Raw genomic sequence first — 21,615 nt, forward strand, 5'->3', positions numbered from 1 at the left:
TGTGTTAGAGCAAAACCGTGTTATGCAGGTGTTGCCTGTACATGTTTTGGTAAGTAGAACCATCCCTACAGGTTTTGTTATAGTCATTTAGAAACACCCTATATATTTTTCCATATTCACAAACGCTAATATAGATAGCATTTTTCCTTCTCCTATCATTGCAAAATGCTCCAAGTGTATACCTATTCTACTAACAGACTTATATTTCTAATGAATATTAAGTTTTCTTACTATCCTTATTCTTATGCCAATTCCTTTAAACGTATATCACTACAATGGCTTTTTATAATTTATGTTATCCAAGAAATAATTTTTGTTAATTTTTTGTAATTTATTGGGCATCTGCTGAACTTTATGTTATTCACTTCAGCTGGTTGTGATTTTTTATCACAAATTTCATTAATTCTGAAAAATCAGCACTTTCTTTCTCTCAAACTGGTATTCTAGAATTGTTTTCATGCAAAATATAAAATCAAGGAACTTGTAAAACAAAATAAAAATTTATAATGAAAGCACTTCAAAATATTTATAGCTAGATTGATATATGATACCTGTGAAATGCCAACTATCATTTATGAAATGTTTATCACATTTTGCACATCTAAACCGCAAAGTAATACAACTAAATAAGGTCTGACGTAGCCGAGTGGTCAGGGGCGAGAGTGCATAGCATGCGTTCTTTAAGTGGATGGGGGTTCAAACCCGTGACTACTAAATACGATAAATATTTGTATTGTCGATTTATTGTAAACTCTACTGACTTGGTTGTCGTGCCGGAGTATAAACAGAAAAAATAAAATAAATAAAAAATAATAATAATAAATAGTGCCAATACATGTGACTATGCACTTTACCTCACAACTCCCTTCAATGCCACCTGACTTTTGCCTGTGGAGACTAATAGTTTAGAATAAGATTCAGAAAATAGCTGTTTATTGCCAGAGTGTCACACCTGACCGTTTTAAAGCTTTTACAGTTAGCAAGCAAAACTTTCATGTATAACATTTTTCTGGTCTTGTCAGTGATTGGGTTCAGAAAATTTTAAATAATCCAGTGCTCTTTAAATTCTTTGCTCTTTTGCCACAACAGTAGTTTATAACTTTTCATTGTATCCACCCCTATGTGACATCTAGAAAAACAATGTATTTGCCAGTTTTTTCCTGTATGTTCAATTGTGTTAATGTTTATAAAATTTGTATTTTGGTTTGGTTTGTATTTACATATTTAATTTTGGTAAGGAATAAACATTATAAATTAAATTACATTTTGATAAAATAATATCCATCTTTTTTGTTAACAGTAAACTGAATTCCAGAAGCTTATATTAAAAAAAAAATAATAAATAAATAATTAAAGATTAAATCACTGCTTTTGGTTATGTTATTCAAGTGCTTTGATTGGTAATTATCATATCTAACTAAATCTATCCTCTTTTATTATTTCTCATACGGTAATGTTGTTAGTTCTTAACAGAATAAAGTAGTCATATTTTAATACTGTGTATACTGTATTATTTTAACCAGTGTATTTGAGTGGTCTAACTCACATATTCATTTCAGAACACTACCTTCCACTGATCATGCTGATTTCAACTGCTCAAAACAGCTCAGAAGAATCACTCAAGATGTGCCTTCTATAAAATTCTATTCATACATCATAACCACAAGTTCAGCTATATGGAGAACAATTTCACTTTATTCTGGTCACTCCACCTGCAACAATAAGAAAAAAATTAATATTATTCCTATGTCAAGGGACTTGCAGGATACTGTGTAGATGCAGGGTGTTCCTAAATTATGCCAACAAAATTATGGCAATAGTTCTACATGCCAAAACAAGTTCTAATATATGTGTCCAATTCTGAATGGTCACTGAGTTTTGGCTGTTTGAATTTTAGGAAATGGTGGTTGAATCTGATTGTTCAGAAATAAAAAAAAATAAATATGAATAAGCAGACATGTAACTGGTATAAATAAACATTTTACTACATGTCTATTTATTTTTATTTATTATTATTTTATTTCTTATGATTCAAAATTCCACTGGCATTTTTTACAACTTGAACAGCCAAAACTCACTGACCATACAGAATTGGATTTAAGTTTATTAGAACTTTTTTACTTGTTTTTGTATGTAGAACTACCCCTATAATTTTGTTGGTGTAATTTAGAAACCACTTTACATTTGTGAAATATATAGGCTATATTATTTTAAAGTACAATAATTCTTAAATAAATGCAGTATTCATTAGTGTTAGTGCATAGGAGAAATTTTTTAAAACTTACTCCTAAAGTAATTTTATGAGACAAATGTGGGCAAAAAATATCTAAACAATAACACAAGTGAAATGAAAAGTCATGGTTAAGTCCATCAATGATCGGAGAACTTTTCCCAGGATTTTTAATCCAATACTAAGTTCATTTATCTTAAGTAGAAGTAATATGGAAAATCTATATTATATTACAGTAAAACATCACTTTTTATACTGAAAAACAAACAAAAAAAAATAATAAATTTTTAGAATGCATGCAATTTAAGCATAAAATGCTTGTTTGACGTGACTGTTGAATGCTCTCGCACAGCATTTCCCAAACTGGGGGCCGTAGACCAGTTCCGGGGGGGGGGGGTCGCAAAACATAACCTCTGGTCAAATTATTTGTTCTATGTATAGCAAATTGATGATAAACAAAGTTATTATTATATATTTATGTAAAAATAAGAATAAAGTTTTGTTTAAACTTAAAACTTTGAATTTTCTTTTCAGAAAATATATATGTATGCATATATATAGCTACAGAGACCTGGCCTATTGTCGTGGCTTCTACAATTTTCACTGCCAACCCTTTTGAAGAAGTAGTTAAAAGTCCTAGGACTCACAGCTTTAGATTCTTACAATAATTATGCCCTTATTAATTGCATTTTATTTTTATTTCAGGTAAATTGATTTTTTACTTACAGGTTCTCCCTATTCTTCTATGGTTATTACACCTGATAGCTCAACTCCCTTACCATATACACTAATATACTGATTTTTATCTTTTTTGTCTATTATTCATTATGGTTGCCAGTACTTTCTGCGTTTACTATCGTACCCGAATTCATAACCCGGTCTTATATACATTTTATAAATTTTGCATAAACTCTTATAGCTCATTCCTGTTTGATAAGGCTTTCGTAATTTCATTGAATCTTTATCATTTTATATATATAGGAGTCTGGAATTTTTTTTTTTTTTTTTAAGGGGTCTGTAAACTTGTTTTGATTTTTGAAAGCGTCCATAGATCTCAGTAGTTTGGGAATCACTGCTCTAGCATATTACATACAGCTTTAGTTACTGCTGAGCAAGGGAGAAAAGAAAAGGTACCAAACCCATATAAAAGTTATTGTCAATTCGATAATAATATATGATATGGTTTTGCCTTCTAAAGTTTACATTAATTTTGTATTGAGATTAATCTATTCTTTCATTTCAATCTAAGAATGTTTAATTACTTCTGGATGTTTATGAAATACTAATTACACTACACAGAATAAATGGTTTTTCTAAATATTCATTTAAAAATGGGAAAAAATCACTGCAAAATTGAGAAAAATTCTGAATAGCAATTTTAAACTATTTCTGTCCACGGATATGTTGAATCCAAAATGAAATGTTGATGAATCCATAGCAAGGGCATCCAACATGCAGCCAGAAGTGCTGCAACCCTATGGGCAAAATAAAATTTGCCACCCTAAATACTGAATACTGATAAACATTAACCAATCAGAAATCAACGTAAAAAAAAAATGTTGAATCCTGAACTGCTACCCGTAGGTGATGCCTGCCTTGCTACCCACTTGCAGTGGCCCTACATGTAGCCCATGGGCAAAATAAGGCCTGTCTGAGATATTTAGCAAAATTTTTTTACCCAATTAGCTAGCACACAAACTACAATAGATAGAATTTCTAAAGGCAGATCAAGGTCATTCACTAGCTATTACAATTCACTAACTACAATTTGTTCTCCTCATCGACAAACCATTGGTCTAAGAAATGTACAGTATTGCATATGAAAGCAGTCAGTACTACGAATTAGTTTCGGTGGAAGGTATACAGAATGAGAGAGAGAGGAGAACAGCTAACAAATGACCTTCAAATGCCTACAGAATTTCTCTCCTATATGAGGTGAGTATCACTTGCATTAGGCCTGTAAGTGTGAACTTTTGTATGAATAAATAAATTTTCTGTTTATACTCCGGGACGACCAAACAGTCAGAGGAGTTAACAAGATAGACAGAATACAAGAAACAGCACCGTATTCAGCAGTCACGGGCTTGAACCCTGGTCACTCAAGGCACGTGTACTTATGCACCCAATGTTAGTGTCTTTTTTGAACTACTTTTGTATTACTTGAAAAAAAAGTCCATACTTTTAAATAGTTAATATGCTATACCTTCACCACTATTACAATAAAAAAATTTCATATATTCCAGATATAAAATAAAAAAAACCCTGTCTGCAGGCCATGGATTTCTGATATGGCCCTGAACTGAAAAAAAAAAAAAAAAAAAAAACTTGGCCACCTTTGATCTACAGGTATGAAATAAAGTGATTTTATTTGGTACAACCTCTTTCAACTGACCTGACTTCAATAATAATAATAATAATAATAATAATAATAAAAAAAGGAACTTTTTGCAATAAAATTAAAATAGCTTTCATGTGCTGATTTTGAGTCAACATCCAGCAGTTCATAAAAACAATTTTTTTTTTCTTAAGAATAGTTAAATATTAACAGCAGCCTACAGAAATGCCTAGTCACTGAGATAAACATAAGAAAATCACTCATCAATTATAAAAATTTTTACAAAATGTAACAAAAAAATGCCTATGAACCATACCACGCTAACACACATGGTGAAAACACTTGCTGAAGCAAGATTGGCAGATCACCCAAGAAATGCATGAACTTGCTTTGAGTCAGAGATTAATTGATTGTTGGAACAAACTGCCATCTGATGTCATGGAAGTGAGCAGTTTGAATAAATTTATGCAAGAATTAGCCAAATTATCATAAAGCATGAGCTGGACAGTTGGGTTGTGTTTTTTTTTTTTTTTTGGCTGATGTTGTATAAGCTTGCTTCCTTATATCATTTGCCACTACTAATATGTCCTCTGACACTTTAGAAATAATAGCCCAATACCTGTATCAGGACAAACAACATAAATCAGCAGTGTGCCAGATAATACCTGGAACTTAGCAGACTGGAGCAATGTGCACATGTACACATTAGAATTACATAACTATCCTTACAGGGTAAACTTTGCCAGGCTCTGACGCAGCCCAACTTTTAAAAGTGCAGTGATTATGCTTACTGGGTTTTCTTCAAAACTGCAGATCAGGAGTAGCCAATGTTTTCCTGCAGCCTGAAGTCACCAAATGTTTTTGCTAACTACAAAAAAGGAAATTTATGCTAAGTACTTGTAATAAACAAAATAAAAACAATTTTATAAAATAAATTTAATATAGGTTAATATATAAATGTTCATCCTTACAGAATCAAATGTTATGAGGAACTCACTATGCTCCTGCTTATCTGTGCTAAATCAATGTCAGGAGGCAGTAAATATGAACCATGTTTCCAGTCACACATTAAAGAGCCAAATAAAGATGACATACCCACATGCCAATAACTTTAAAGTGTTACTTATGAACTCTTGAAAAGCCATGCTATCTCAATATCACACTTCCTCATCCACAAAATTGGATTAATGGATTCTTGGACCCATGACACAATCTTTAGACATCCCCCTTCCCTTCCCCTCCCCAAAACTTCAGATTATATTTTAAACATAATTCTTATTCTGCTAAATAATAATTCTCTTAACCAGATAATAATACAAAATCTGCTACACACATGCCCATCAATATGATGGCACATGTAAAATTGATCCCAACTGTACTACTTCTGCAAACAATCATCAAAATAAGTCAGGAATAATTTTCACAAAAGGAACAAACTATATTTCACTAGTGAAGTAGTAAAGGTTGCAGGGTTATACTTCAATAAAGATACTGAATTAATTTAAAATTTGTAAACATTCATTTCTCTAATCAACTTTCTTTGTTCCTTCCAGTGACAGAGGCCAACTTCTTGTCATTGAATGGTTGGGATTATGCTTACATTAGAGATGACAACATGAGTTGACCTAAACTGCGAATTTTGTTTTATATAAATAGTATCACCAATAAAGCAAATCCACTATTTCTCTAAAACTCAGAGCACCATCATGGCAAAGACTTAATGATACCTCATCACACAATGGCTACTAGCCTCTATTAGAGGCTATCCATTGTGAGATGAGATAGAATAAGTTTGTTAATAGAGGCTATTAGCAAATTAAGATTGACTTGTAAGTAATGGTGTCATCTCTAACATGAGCATAAGCCTAAGCCTTTATGGTTCACCATAACTTGGCTTTTGTGCAAAATTTTCAAAATTTAACTTAGAATTTATGCAATATTGAAATGACTACACTAGCTACTTGATACTAAAACTTATTATTCCAGGTGTGAGCACAATGATATATTTCACTGCCAATCAGTATTTTTGAATTCAACAAAAATAAAGTAATAACACAAACTATTTTGGCATATGCATATGTATAAGTTGCAGTTTTACTTCCACAATTATTCTGAAAAGATGTCATTGCAAGAATAACAAGAAAAGATGTCACTGCAAGCATAACATTGAAGGCTAGAAGGGTTACGCCACTGTGATAAAACCAGAAGTCCAGTTGGAAAGTGTCATTGCAGTTACCTCTTTCAAAATTTTCTATAATTTTTTTTATTTTACTTCATTCTTTATAGTAATCTACTTCATCTCCCTAATTTATGTAACATTTTGACAAATTACACCAGAAGCCTAGAGGTGTAATTTGTCAAAATTACACCTCTAGGCTTCTGGAGGTGTAATTTGACTCAGTATCTCAAAGTGAGCCCTCTAGCATTATTTCAGTTTTTGGCATAATCCCCCCCCCACCAGCTATTGGCCATGAAGGGTCATATTATTGCAGTGCAATAAAGATTTTAATTAACTAATTAATTTTAAATATAATTTGGAGCACACATACATAGTGAAGCTTCACAAATTGGTCTGTACCAGGTTTAGCATTAGTAAAGGCACATGATGCAAGGAAGCAAGCTTATATAGCATCGGCCAAAAAAAAAAAAAAAAAAAAAAATCTAATTTCACCCATCCACTCACTCCAAATGTTTGTCTAGTTCTGCCTTGAATCTATTTAAGCTATCAACTTCTACGACAGATGGAAGTTTGTTCCAGCAATCAACCACATGCTGACTAAAGGCAAACTTCCACCCATCTATCCTACAACTGTCTTTCCTCAATTTGAATGTCCTCTAGGTGATTATTCTGAGCAAGAGAAAGAATCCCATCAGCATTGAGCATGCTCAAACCATTCAAGGCTTTACAGACCTCAATCAGATCACCTCGCAGGTGCCTAGTCTCCAGACACTGTAATTTGCAAAACTTAAGCCTTTCTTCATAAGAGCAACCCTTTGTTCCATTCACTAATCTTGTTGTCCCTCTCTGCAATCTGTTTTTTGAACACTGAAAACCCACAATGGGTGGCCTTCTTCACAAAAGAATTTCCATCCTTTAGATGGTAAAATTATTTTACATATACATTTGATAATCATGCTTTTAAGGAAAATAAGAAAGTAAATAAACAAACATACAACTGTGTGGCTTTTAGCTATTTTGTCACTTTTGCTGTAATTTAATTATAGTGTCAAGAACACAAGGTTCAAGGACCCATCACTGATCTAGAGTTTTGCAGATCAATAAATCCACCAATGTCCATGAAACATTCATTCAGGATGAACTATAACCCCCTTACTGGTAAATCTGTTATGGCATTTCTTAGGCCATGTATGAAGAGAAATATTGTCTCCTAATGACTTCTAATTTTGAAGGTAGCTGAAATCTAATGACATCCCACAATGATGGTGCAGTAAAAAATACAACACAACAGAGATATGTTGTGTAATATCACACGAAGTGCTGCATGAAGGTATCTGAATGCCATTTTTACTGTTTCTTTAAATCTGTTTTTTCTTTTCAATTTCAATTTGCATTTCTTCAACCCTAAAAATTTCCTACAGATCATTATTTACTATTTTACTGTCTTTGTACTTTAGAACGCAGTAATGCAGTATGTCCCGTAAGAGATGCGTTCCACGACTTCTTACATAAGTTGAGTTTTACGTAACTCGGGAATGACTAATAAAATATTGCTACTATATCACTGATAGCCAAAAATTACAAAAACCACATAATATCGAAAAATGAAGAAAAATGGTTATGTACCACAACAATTAAAAACTTTATCTGGGGACAGCAATGAAGTAGTACCACTTTCACTTATTCTCTTAGGCAATACCATGATAACAGTCAAAATGAAATTTTCTGTAAAGAACTTCACAGGGTTAAGTTACAAGAGATGCTGTCACACCTTATGACGTGCAAATGAAGCACGCACTACATGATGATAGTTTTACGCAGATTCATTGAAAATGGTAGGACAATGTGAATTTCAACTTCACCACAATAACCCGACATGTGTAACAAATATTACATACAAAATGCAAAAAAAAGCTCCCACTTCACCTTATAACAAAACTGAACTGACTCTACAATCCAGAAAGAAAGGAAAGGATGTAGAGATGAAGGGCAAGAGTGTAATTCTACGAAGAAATAGCCAATGCGACACAGTCCACGTGGCTTGAAACTTGTGAGGGTTTTTCTGAAGTGCTTTGACATAGATCACATGTCTCAAACACATGTTGCTGAATATTTCTTCAGAATTTTTAAAGCAGAAAATGAAATGTTAACTCTTGTTATTTACCTAGATTCTAGTTACGCCACAAGTTATTATCCAACATAGTTTGCATGGGAATGAAAATAAAAACTTATGCTTATTGTACCTCCATTCGACTTCACTCTTAAAAATTATACAGAAAGTATCTTTACAATTTTACCAAAAAAATTTACATAAGTCCAAAGTTACGTAACTCGGGCTTATATAAGTCAGGAACTAACTGTAAATGAAAATAAACCAATAAATTTACAGAAGAAAACCATTCAATGCTTTTTACTGCAAAATTTAGAAGTTAGGAATTTTCATAGTGCTATCATCCTCCGAAATGATTTGGTTTTACTTCCGATGCCATTTCCACCAAATCTGTTTCACCAGCCTCTTTTTCTACCAGTAATTCTTGAACATCTTCAGTAATCTTATCTTTATTTATTTTTTTAGAAGCATTGGTGACTAAGGCCATGTTACTCTGTGTATATTGTCTATAAATTGCATGTGTCCTGGGGTCGATTTTCTGTTTTGCTGGATGAAAAACCCGCATTTCCAGGAGGAAAAACCATGCTACCCTCGCCTGAGCACGAAAAACTCAGCCACATTGTGAAAGAGACCCATAAAAATTCCTCCCTTCATCGACGGGATTTGAACTCGGGTCTTTTTCACCTGGTGTGGGGAGAAGAGCAATTCTATCAGCTATGCAACACGAGGGCTTCAGTAGTCATATCATCAAAACGTAGCGAGTTGTAATATTGCACTGATTCCGTTTTGTGCCAGTTCGATCATATTTCCTGAATGAACTGATTCTGGCCATACATTTTTCCAACATGCACCTGCTGACAGTTTTACTTCTTTCAGCAATAAAGCTATGATTCTGATACAGTCCACAATTGAGAAATATTTCCATGCCTCCATTCCTTCAACAGATTAAGAATCAATTTTTTCAAAAATCCATTGTGACGATTTTCTGATGTAATGAGTTTTAAAGGTGAATATAATGCTTTGATCTAATGGCTGAATAAAAGAAGTTGTATTAACCTAATACAACTGTGGTGTTAGGAACATAACTTCAACATTTGGATGACTTAAATCTCTTGGATGACTTGATGTGCTATCCAATAGTAATAAAAACTTTGAAATCTAGATTTTTCCAGGAGTTCAACAAGCTTGTTTGTTTATTTGATTTTTGGTTTTTAGGAGCATTAGCAACTAAGACCATATTGCTCCGGGATATGCGGTGGTCATTCCCTGACCTTTCCGCATCCTCCGTATTTGGTGGTGACGGGCTCGAACCCCGGTCTAATCAAGAAGCGTGTGCTACGCACTGCTGCTCCTTCCCGCCTGGCTACGGAGGCGCCAAGTTCAACAAGCACAAGTTCAATAGCACAGAACGTAACACGGGGATTTCCCAACAAAATAAAACTAGCAAATCAACAGTGGGGATTCAAAAAGAATGGAAATGTTGAAAAATTATATACAACATAATTTTGTGCAGGGAAAACCCTGCACAAAAACTCAAAAATACTCTGTTATGAGAGGTTTATCAAAATTCTCTAACCATGTTATATAAGTACTCTGTTGTGCGAGGATTGTTGCAATTTATCAATCGTGTTAAAGCAAATCCATGTTGTAGAAGAACCGTGTTATAAGGGGGGTTGCCTATACTTGAAAGAAACAGGTAAATAAAATTAGGGAAAATTACATTATAGTAGAGTGATCATATGTTGATGGATACAACCAGGACAAAAGTTTTAAAGCCTAAAATCAGGGACAATTAAAATAAAGAAAGGAAACAATTAGTGTGTGTAGATAACGTTTGCTGTAAAAATTAAACAGAAATATTTATAAAAGAGAAAACATGGTTTAATATATTTTTAAATAATTACAATATATCTGAGGAATAATTAAGGAGTATTGCAATAAAATAGATCAGGAGCCAAAGGCTTCACTAAGTCATATTTTATTGAAAGTCTTTTACTGAACTTTTTGCACTAATCATATTTTGATCAATAAAAATATTCCTTTACACATTCAATTTTTGTTAAATTTACATTAGGTAAGGGCACTAATGGTTTTCACATCCAGATGGTTTCACTCAACTGAAACAATGTACAATGACAAAACAGGGTAGCATTCTGAATACATACTTTAATTAATATGGTGTGTTAAAACTAAATTCTAAGAAATTATAAACAGTTTTTAGTGTAAATGATAGCAGATTATAAATTACAGATTTTCTCATATATAACTTGGGAATTTGATAATAGTTTGGTAGAGCTGAGATATGGCAAATTATAATAATTTTGAAAAATGATTCCAAAAATATTTTCCAAATTTTTATGTGCCAGAATAGCAAGCAAAAGGCCAGATAATTTTTCAATTTCCAATGTCTTCTCTTGAAATACAAACTTTGTTAAAAACAAAAACAAAAATCCCAATGCTCTACTGTAACACGTCCCTAAAACCATCATCATTCCTCTCTTTCAACTCTTCTAAAATGAAATATTTAAGCAAAGAAAACTCCCTAAATTTTTGCCAATATGACATTCCATATCCATATTTGGTATATCTTTCCAAACTGGCACACTCTTTAAAAGCATCTACTCCACTGAATTTATTGTAAAGTTCAGTCCCTTTTCTTTAGGTGTTCACATGTTTATACATTACAAAAATTTGTTCACTTAAGTGAACAAATTTTTCTTCAATGCATAATTTAAGCATTTTGACTGTCAGAACATGTAACTCAAGACTTCTATTATAAATTTTTTTCAACATTCAGTTTTTAGTAATTGCTTATTGAATAGGTTAAACAAACTATACATAAGATGGAAGTCTGCTTAATGGCGACTCAAAAATTTTAGAATAAATCTTGGCAGCTTTTCTTCTGCAAGAAAAATCTTTCATATATCCATTCAATACTTAAAATATTTTTAATATTCAATCAATTACTTGATATAAACATAACCAAGAAACTACTGATACATATTAACAAGTTATATTTTACATCTTCTAAAGAACAAAATTTAACAAACTAGTCAAGAAAATAACATCACATCCATGAGCAAGATAACACTGTTTGATCTTTGTCAAGGATGCAATGCTATAACCATACAACACAGATGTCTGTCCATTATCCATATGGAATTCTGATTTTTATTCCGTGGAATAAAATAAGCACTTGGGGAACTTACACACACACAAACGATTCTTCTAACACTAGAAATGTGAATACCTTTTATAAAGTTGTATCTGGTAGGTCTAGTTTGAAAGTGCCAAATTCTTGCAAAAAGGTGACAAATACTGCTCGGTAAGCTATTATGTTTAGAATTTTGAAAAAACTTTGAAAAGCTTTTGGGATACCAAGGCAAATCCTGGAAATTGAGACACCTAAGTCACTTTCGTGGGGGGAAAAACAGTAGATGCAAACAATGAGTACTGCTGTTTTACAGTAGATGTAAACAAACAGCAGTGCTCGTTACATGTTTACTTGTTGGAGTCCAATTAAACTGTAGCATTAATGGCAGCATGACAAGGGATTAGTGCAAAAATATTAACTCAATTGTCTTGTGTGTTCATGTGCTTTTGTTTATATACACTGTCACTTTCCATAAACTGAGTACTGCAAAGTACACATACATCTGATCTTTATTCTATATTTCAGTAAAAAACACATGATTAATCTCTCTTTTTCTTTTTTTTTTCTCCTGCTGGGCCATTCTTTGCAAAAGTCATATGTAAATAAAAAAAACATAACTGTACAAGGGAGGATAAAAGCTTGTTTTATAAATAGCCAAATGCAAACTGAACTTGCTACACACTGTGTCAATCTCATATTAGCATTAGCATAGCAGAGGCATATCGTGCAAGAAAGCAAGGTTATACAGCATTGGCCAAAAAAAAAAAAACAAAAAATTCCCATTTCACCAATCCATTCACTCCAAAAGTCTGTCCAGTTCTTCTTTGAATTTATTTAAGCTATCAACTTCCACCACAACAAATGGAAGTTTATTTCAGCAATCAACCACCAGCTGGCTAAAGGCAAATGCAAAGTCACTACCCACAAGTGATCTCAATATTACAAAACTCAAATTCTATAAAAAGCACTGCTCCCAAAGAAGAATATGCTACTATTTATATAAAATACATTCCACTATCCATACGGCTGTCTCAGTGCTCACTGGAATCTCATCTGTGGATTAGCACAATTTGGGAAGTTCTGACAACCCAGTGATGGCTCTTGTATGCCCAGCTTTTGCTCTAAATTTATTTAAGTACAAATAAATAAATGCACAAAATAACTAGCACACATAAGAGAAATTGGTATATAAATGAAATAAGTTAACATTCCGAACATAGAGTGGCCAGATTTTTTTTTTAATCCGAAGTACTTATATTGAGTATTAATCCGAGGGTTGAAAGTATAAAATAGATATGAAATAATACTATAACATTTTTTAAAAATTTCTTTATAAACAAAATTAAATGCCACTGAAATTTTCCGCAGCTGAAACAGTTGCATAAAAATCATATCAAAATAAGAAATTATATGCCTGGAATATTGCTGGTATCTTTGACTAAGATAAATATAAATGAAAATTGTATAACTTTACAAGTCTTTTGACATTTCGTTAATGACAGAAGATAGCCGGTAGCTGTTTATAGGCACTGGACACTTTCATCACTATTAAACACTAATTTTTCAGGGGAACCTTTTGTTTATCTTAAGGAAAGCTTCCCTGATCAAGCTCAGTTTTACTAAACCTCGGGATATAGCTGTATCTTACCTTGATATGTTTGAGATGAGTGATTCACTTGAGCTTGTGTAGTAAGAGCAATAATGAACTGCCATATCATTCATTGAAACAGAATGATCATGCGTACTCGGAAGCCGAAGTAAAGTACATTTGGTATTGTTGGAAAGAAGCGAAGAATACACAGAATATAACTATTTTACCACTATGTCTTCAGAAAATGAAATAATTACTGGACCACAGCTTTCTATACACCAGTTCAAAATGGTTCATATTGAACAGTTCACCGGTATCAACATCACATTAGTAACTAACGTAGTTCTAAGCATAGACAATAGATGGCAGTCAATATCAGCCATCTCTAGAATTGCAAAAGTTGTGTGAACTAAACGAATATACGAATATTTTTTTTTCTCTTTTTCATTATCATAAGGTAATTACACATGACAAACTGGTGTATGTTTGACCTACATTCGTAAAGGGATAATTATATTGACTAAAGGGGTGGGTATCTAGCCTATATTCTTTCATCTTATTTTCACCACAAAGTAGGGTGATACAAGGGCCTGTTCAAGGCGTGTGCCGGAGATGCAATGCACAGAGGTGCTCCAAACATAGTGACCCCTAGGGCGACAATAATCAAATGGTTGGTATTTTTAATACTTGGTAGGCAGCCAGAACAACACCTCACATGCATACATCAAAATGAAAGACCAAGCAAGTACAAGGTGGTTGTACATCTCTAGTTTCAAAATGATGCAAAACAAATGTTTGTTATTACAAGGAACAAGGACTAATAGGTGTACATTATCGAGTGTTTATTATATGTAATATTGTATTACATATAATAAATCCTCGATAATTTATAGCATTATTAAGTAGGCACAACTGATAACATTATCAGGTAACCAAAATTGAAATATTGTATTTATAGTTTCAAATATTAATGCTTAAAATATCATAAAGAATAATTAAGAATAAGTTCTTCTATAACTCGATACTCACAGCTGAAATGTTTCTCACATGATAAACTTGAATTGTTAAAAAGAAATGAAATTTAAAAATTAAGATTGTTAAGATTCTCTTTGGACAATACCGAATTTCGTTAGTTTGTGACTCTGGTTGACATATTTTTAGTGGTCCTTTTGTAATTTTAAAGTACTCTTTTAAATACTAAAATGGGACATGAAAGAATGGTAGATAGAAAGAAATGGATTTAAGCGCAACAGAGCACTAATCATAGTAAATAAAATGTAAAAGCTAAATAACGGATTTACTGGATGATTGTTTTCTGCAGCAGCATGTTCGAGAGGCAACCAGAGAGAGTAATAGAGAGAGAGAGGTTATCAGCAGTGATCATTCGTGTATTAAGAATTTGCAGATAAAGGAACCACTAGGTGGCAGTGATCACAGCGTACTGATGTGGGATTTACTTAAAGATTTAAATACCATCAGGGGTAAAGGAAAGGGTTTTTGCTTCCGTAAAGGTGAGTACAGTAGTCTCAGAAAGTTTTTAAATTCTGTACAGTGGGATCAACTGACGATGTTACCAACAGTAAATTCTAAGTGGGAAGCATTCAAGGAATTAATCGCGGATACTACTAAAAGTTTCATACCTATTAAGAAATATTGTTCAAGGTTTAGGCCTAAATGGTTATCAAATGAACTAATGAGACTCGTAACAGAAAAGAAAAATGCATGGGATGCATATAAATTATCAAGCGACTCAGAAGCCTATGGCAGATATAAGCTAGTCTGTAATCAGGTCACAAAGGAGGTTAGGCAGGCGAAGGCAGATTACGAGAAATCCTTGGCAAAAGATGCTAAGAAAAACAGCAAGGATTTCTTTACTTATTTAAACTCTAAAAGGATGGGGATGAATCTGATTGGTCCACTTGACATCGATGGTTCACTGTTGATGATCCTGCTCAGATAGCAAACAAACTGAATGAGTATTTTGCATCTACATTCACACATGAGGAATTATTAAGATTTGAAAATGGCAGAAGGTTATCAAATTGTAGCAGGATACTTAATGATTTTGTAATAACTGAGAGCAAAGTGGAGGCGAAATTGTTGAAGTTAAACATAAGAAAAGCACCTGGAGTAGATGGAATTTATCCAGTTATATAAAAGGAGCCGGCAAAGGAACTAAGCAAACCCTTAGCATAATTATGAGAGCATCCTTGGACTCAGGGGAGGTTCCCACGGACTGGAGATGTGCAAATGCATCCCCAATTCACAAAGGGGGATCGAAGGGTGACACGAGTAATTACAGATCAGTTAATTTAACTTCTGTTCCGGGTAAAATAATGGAGTCACTGGTTAAAGATGCATTGCAGGATCATCTAGACAAGGCTGCAGCAATAATTCAGACACAGCATGGGTTTGTTAAGGGAAAGTCTTGTCTGACAAATTTGATAGGATGTTATGATGTGGTTACAAAGGAACTGGATGCAAAAAATAATTTTGATATCATATACATGTATTTGGATTTCAGGAAAGCTTTTGACATTGTTGCGCATGGAAGACTATTGTACAAATTGGAGCAGAATGGTATTAAGGGTAAGTTGCTACAATGGATAAAAGGATGGTTAAGTGGAAGAAGACAGAGGGTGGTAATCAATGGGTGCTGCTCTTCGTGGACTAATGTTATTAGTGGAGTCCCACAGGGTTCGGTGTTGGGTCCACTGTTGTTTTGTATATTTATCAATAATATTGATGAAGGTATATCAGGCGTAATGTCGAGGTTTGCAGATGTTACAAAGGTTGGCAGGGTTGTTAATGACAGTAATGGCAGTGTGCTACTGCAACAGGATCTAGATAATTTGGGCAGATGGACTAAGAAGTGGCAACTGAAGGTTAACCTTGACAAATGCAAAGTACTGCATATGGGTAGAAGTAACCCCAGAGAAACGTACCAACTGTGTGGTACTACACTTAAGGTGGTAGAAAATGAAAAAGACCTGGGAGTAATTGTGCAGTCAGATATGAAGTTTTCTGAGCAATGCAGAAAGGCTGCCAGGGCAGGTCATGGGGTTTTGTCAATGATATATAGGAAATTTGCTAGCAGGGAGAAGGAGGTGATTGTCCCTCTGTACAAGGCAATGGTCAGGCCACGCCTTGAGTACTGTGTACAGGTCTGGAGGCCTCATTTTAGGAATGGTGTAGATTTGCTTGAGCGTGTACAGAGAAGGACAACAAGATTGGTGAGTGGAATCAAGGGATCCTCTTACCAAGAGAGGCTTGAGTTCTGCAAATTGCAGTGGCTGGAGACTAGGCACCTGCGCGGTGATCTGATTGAGGTGTATAAGGCCTTGAATGGGTTGAGTACGCTGAATTCTGATGGGATCCTTCCACTTGTTCAGATTACGAACCTAAGGGGCCATAAATTGAAATTGAGAAAGGACAGATGTAGAATTGATGTGCGGAAATTTGCCTTTAGCCAGCGGGTGGTTAATTGCTGGAACAAACTTCCATCTGACGTTGTGGAAGTTGATAGATTGAATAAATTTAAGGAGGAACTGGACAGGCATTTGGAGGGAATGGTGTGATTTTTTTTTTTTTTTTTTTTTTGCTGATGCTGCATAAGCTCATACGCTTGCTTTTCCATGAAATGCCACTACTACTAACGTTTACTTCTTACAATAATCGTGTGTTCCTGGTTTCCGCGACATTGAGATTAAGAGCAACTGCACCACTACACCCTAGTAACATGTTATGTCTTTAGAAAAAGTGCACACTTTTCCTTGGCGTAAAACGTGCACCAAGAGCCTGATTAGGTAGCTTTTGTACGTCATTCTCAGTTGGTCTGAAAGTCGGCATAAGAAGTTGGTTGCTATTTTAGAGGAGAGGAATCTTTGCGGCGCAAAACATATTGTAATTCACATATACTGAAAAAAAAACTATATAACTTGGAATCTAAACTTGAGAAAAGTCAATTGATAGACAAACATAGAAAAGTCAATTGATAGACAAACATAGAAAAGTCAATTGATAGACAAATTAAGAGCATTAATAGAAAGATTTTATCGAAACCATTTAATGGTCGTAGCAAAACAGCATATTATAACAGTATTATTTTAACCTCACGTGAGACCGAAGACGGTGATTATATCAACTGTGCTGTCCACGAGAACCTCATCTTCGTACATTTCAAAAAGACTGGAGGGAAGATTGTGTGCATATTTTCTATTCCTTTGTGCTCTCTGTTGATACTCAATTTCAGTTGTTTACAATTTAATAACACTGAAGAATGAATGGGCAGCTTATCAATGTAGCAACCAGTTGTGCTTTGTCCCAAAACCTAACTAATACTGGAACAAGTGAGCATCCAGCATTTATGTTTGGGGATGGAGAAAAAACATACAGTAGCGAACAAAAACTGCATCACCTTTGAAAAACGTAACATTTGTAGTGAAACGTATAAGATATTGTTTGATTACAGTAATTTTGTTAGTCGCAAAGCAAAGGCATTGCGTCAGATAATGCTTCTATTTCATCAGACAGTGATTGCAAGGTATTGCATCAGCCGTTTAGCTTTTGCTTTGTCCCAGGAAGGGCTTTCTATGCGTGCTATCGCTGATAAAATAGGCTCGCGCCAGTCAACAGTATCTTGGGTGCTGGAATTAAAGCGTGAAACCGGTGATATGAACAGAAGACCTGGATCAGGCTGTAGGAGAGTGACTACGCCTTCCCAAGATCGATATTTGAAACAGCGATGCCTTAGTAATCGCCATGCTAGTGCTGATCTAAAACTGGACTTTGAGATGGCCTCTGATGTTGAAACAAGTGCACGAATTATCCAAAGACGGCTTTCGGAATGTGGTCTGCATGCCTATTGGCCCAAGAAGAAGCCTTTGTTGACTCAACAAATAAGGAAGAAGCGACTTGCTTGGGCTAAAACGCATGTTTCACGGACAAAAGAGCAAGGGGACACCGTCATCTCTTCTGACGAATCGAAATTCAACCTGCATGGCTCGGATGGGAAGCGATATATCAGAAGACGAAAATCAGAGGCATACCATCCAGACTGCATAAGAGAACTGTAAAGTTCCCCTCCGGTCAGATGGTCTCGGGATGCATAACAATCAAAGGGGTTGGGCGAATTAAGTTTATTAACAGAATGGTTATTGCAGAAATCCGTTTTTAGCGATCACCACAGACGTCCCAAACTGCATTTTTCGACGGGAATCAGCATCTTGCCACACAGAAAAATTGGTAAGTTTTATGCTATTTAGATTTAATGATGAGTTTGTCTTCTTTTCTCACAAGGCTTAAAACATACTTACACCAATGTTTTCCCTCGGTTTTCTCCCTTAAGGTACAGTCATACCTCAGAAACGCTGGCATTACAGTATTGGACTGGCACGGCAACAGTCTAGATTTGAACCCTATTGAAAATTGCTGGTACTTAATGTCGTCTAAAATTGCTCAGAAGTCAACAAGTAAGATTCAGCTGCAAGAGAGCATTGTAAGGGTGTGATATCACGAAATTGGGTTGCCTTGAATGGGTTGAGCACGCTGAATTCTGATGGAATCCTTCCAGTTGTTCAGATTACGAACCTAAGGGGGCATAAATTCAAATTAAGAAAGGACAGATGTAGAATGATGTGCGGAAATTTGCCTTTAGTCTGCGGGTGGTTAATTGCTGGAACAAACTTCCATCTGTCGTTGTGGAAGTTGATAGGTTGAATAAATTTAAGGAGGAACTGGACAGGCATTTGGAGGGAATGGTGTGATTTTTTTTTTTTTTTTTTTTTGGCTGATGCTGCATAAGCTCATACACTTGCTTTCTTGCATCACATGCCACTACTACTACTACTAATTGGGCAAATACACGTGCTGGAATTACAGCCTTGCAACGATCCAGAAGTTGATTAACTCTATGCCAGATCGTTGCAAGGCTCTACTTGCAGCTATAGGAGGAACAACAAAATATTGAAGACTTATTTTGCTGATTTACAGTACATAATACTATTACTTTAACGTGTCATATCAGTTTGTACATGCAAATGCAATAAAATGTATGTTTGGTCGCCATGCATTGCAATTTGCATGATTTCTCATATTTCCATTAATTACGCATTTTACCCTTTGGGAAGATATTTATGACAATAGAAATATCAGGTGGAGTCTTTTTATTGGATTTCATTCACAGAGATACATATCCCATCTAATAAATGCATTTCGAACAAAAAAATACATTATTTGCAAAATTCACAAGTGCTGCAGTTTTTTTGTCCGCCACTGTAGAAAAACAAGGAAGATCAACCTTGACGAAGCGGGGAGGGTAATAGCATATAAAAGCTGTTCTATTTATAGATAATGAAGGAATAATACATGCACAAAAATGCTTTAGAATCACACAATTAATTACTCCAGAGGAACTCTTTCCAGTGGATCAGTTATCTTACTTTAGTGTTTGCATTGATTCCCTACAAGCTGCAATACAGCTCAGTTGACTCAATACAACTCAATCTAACTCAGTATAATTCTGTCTCTTTTAATCTGATCTTAATCTGATACTTATACCTTCAATTTTCAAGACGATATTTTAATGCAATAGTGATTGCAATTAAGAATGATCGCAGCCTGGAGGCTTCCCCCTTACATCTTTGCATTTTTACCGCATCGAACGCTCATCGTAACAGCATTATCTGTAAATCTTTTCAGCGAATGGATTATTTAAATTGCAAACTGTTTTGGATCTAAAAGCTAATCATCCATTCTAAGAGATGGCACTCAGTTAACCCGTCTAGGAGAAACGGAAGCATATGGAGAGCAAACTGTCTGCAAATCACTAAACTACGTTTTGAAGGTGAAGAGAAACTCTCACTAAATTCCATTGTGTTGCAATAAATAATTATTAGGGAAAGGAGCCCTTCTATAGTTTATAGAGGACTGGTCCTTCCCATATCTTGACATTGACTTCTGGCTTGATTATGTAGCTATAGAATGTTCGCTCTTAATTTAATTTACTTTAATCTTGATATGAAAATTGCTAAAGTGTCATTGTACTTTTTACCAACTGACCAATTACAGAGTTCATCAATCACAACTATTTGTTCATGCAGGAGATGACTGGAGTAATAATGAACATACTATAGGTTGGCATTCCACTTATCTCTACATAAAGCTCAATCCTTTAGCCTTTTTCAGTCTCTTGATATTCTTTTTATTCCCAAACGTCAGGTGACAATAGCAATTAATGTCCTTCCAGTTTCAGTGACTGCTAGCGATCAACAAATGTCCCAGGTTTTATCCATCTTTAAACTGTCCTTCGATATCTACAACTCTTGAACAGTGTATCCAAAATTTCAGTGGTGTTCAGGAATAGGTCTTGTGGTCGCCGGTGTGAGAAGGCAAATTTCCCCCGCCCCCAAACTAAAATAATTGTTTGACGATTTTTGATGAACCGAATGTAATCCTACTCTGACCAGAAGACTCTAGACATAATTAGCAAATTAACATTTTGGTTCATTTTATTCGCAGTGATATTCGAAACCACTTTTTTTTTTTTGAGGAAAATATCACGATTAATAACATAAAAATCAATTTTTTTGTTGTACGGTGTTTCAGGCCAAGAGAATTATTAGACCAAGAAAAGAGCACGTGGTTGGCATTGTCTTTCAAGTTCAACCCTGGAATTCCCAATAATCAAGATGGAAAGTCATCTGCATATGAAATCTGTTGAATATAACTGAGATTAACCAAACTAAGCTTCTAACTGTGGGAACCATATCTGGGGACGAAGAATGAACCCCTGGGGTAAGCTATCGGTGGCACGTCTTGAAACTGAGAGAGTTTTAAAGAAGACAGTCACAGAAAAATCCATAAATGTGATGAGTATGGAGGGTATTTCAAGTGGAACATACTTTCGATTCCCTCGTTTGACTCCACTCACCTCCCCCCCAGTCGCTGGTTACGACAGCGACTGGGGGGAGGTGAGTTTCGAAAGCCGCTTTTCCACATCGAGTGAAAAGACTGGAG

General features: G+C 34.7%; 1 protein-coding gene across 7 annotated transcripts in view; it reads right to left on the reverse strand.

The window, feature by feature from the left end:
• LOC150085310 (calmodulin-binding transcription activator 2-like) overlaps nucleotides 1-13,903 on the reverse strand; it is a 736,406-nt gene extending 722,503 nt beyond the window's left edge. For 4 of the 7 annotated variants that reach the window (XM_090373984.1, XM_090373982.1, XM_090373985.1 and 1 more), the window contains exon 1: nucleotides 13,657-13,898. In XM_090373984.1, the coding sequence (XP_090230110.1) occupies nucleotides 13,657-13,726 (70 nt within the window). In that variant the 5' untranslated portion in view covers nucleotides 13,727-13,898. Of the gene's footprint in view, nucleotides 1-1,546; nucleotides 1,624-13,656 lie in introns of those variants that run through there. The other 3 variants (XM_090373990.1, XM_090373988.1, XM_090373987.1) reach the window with 3 other exon arrangements.
• Nucleotides 13,904-21,615: the final 7,712 nt, after the last annotated feature.

Source organism: Mastigoproctus giganteus, chromosome 5 (genome assembly GCF_048544385.1).
Source record: "Mastigoproctus giganteus isolate SK-2022 chromosome 5, ASM4854438v1, whole genome shotgun sequence".
NCBI classification, from domain to species: Eukaryota; Metazoa; Arthropoda; class Arachnida; order Uropygi; family Thelyphonidae; genus Mastigoproctus; species Mastigoproctus giganteus.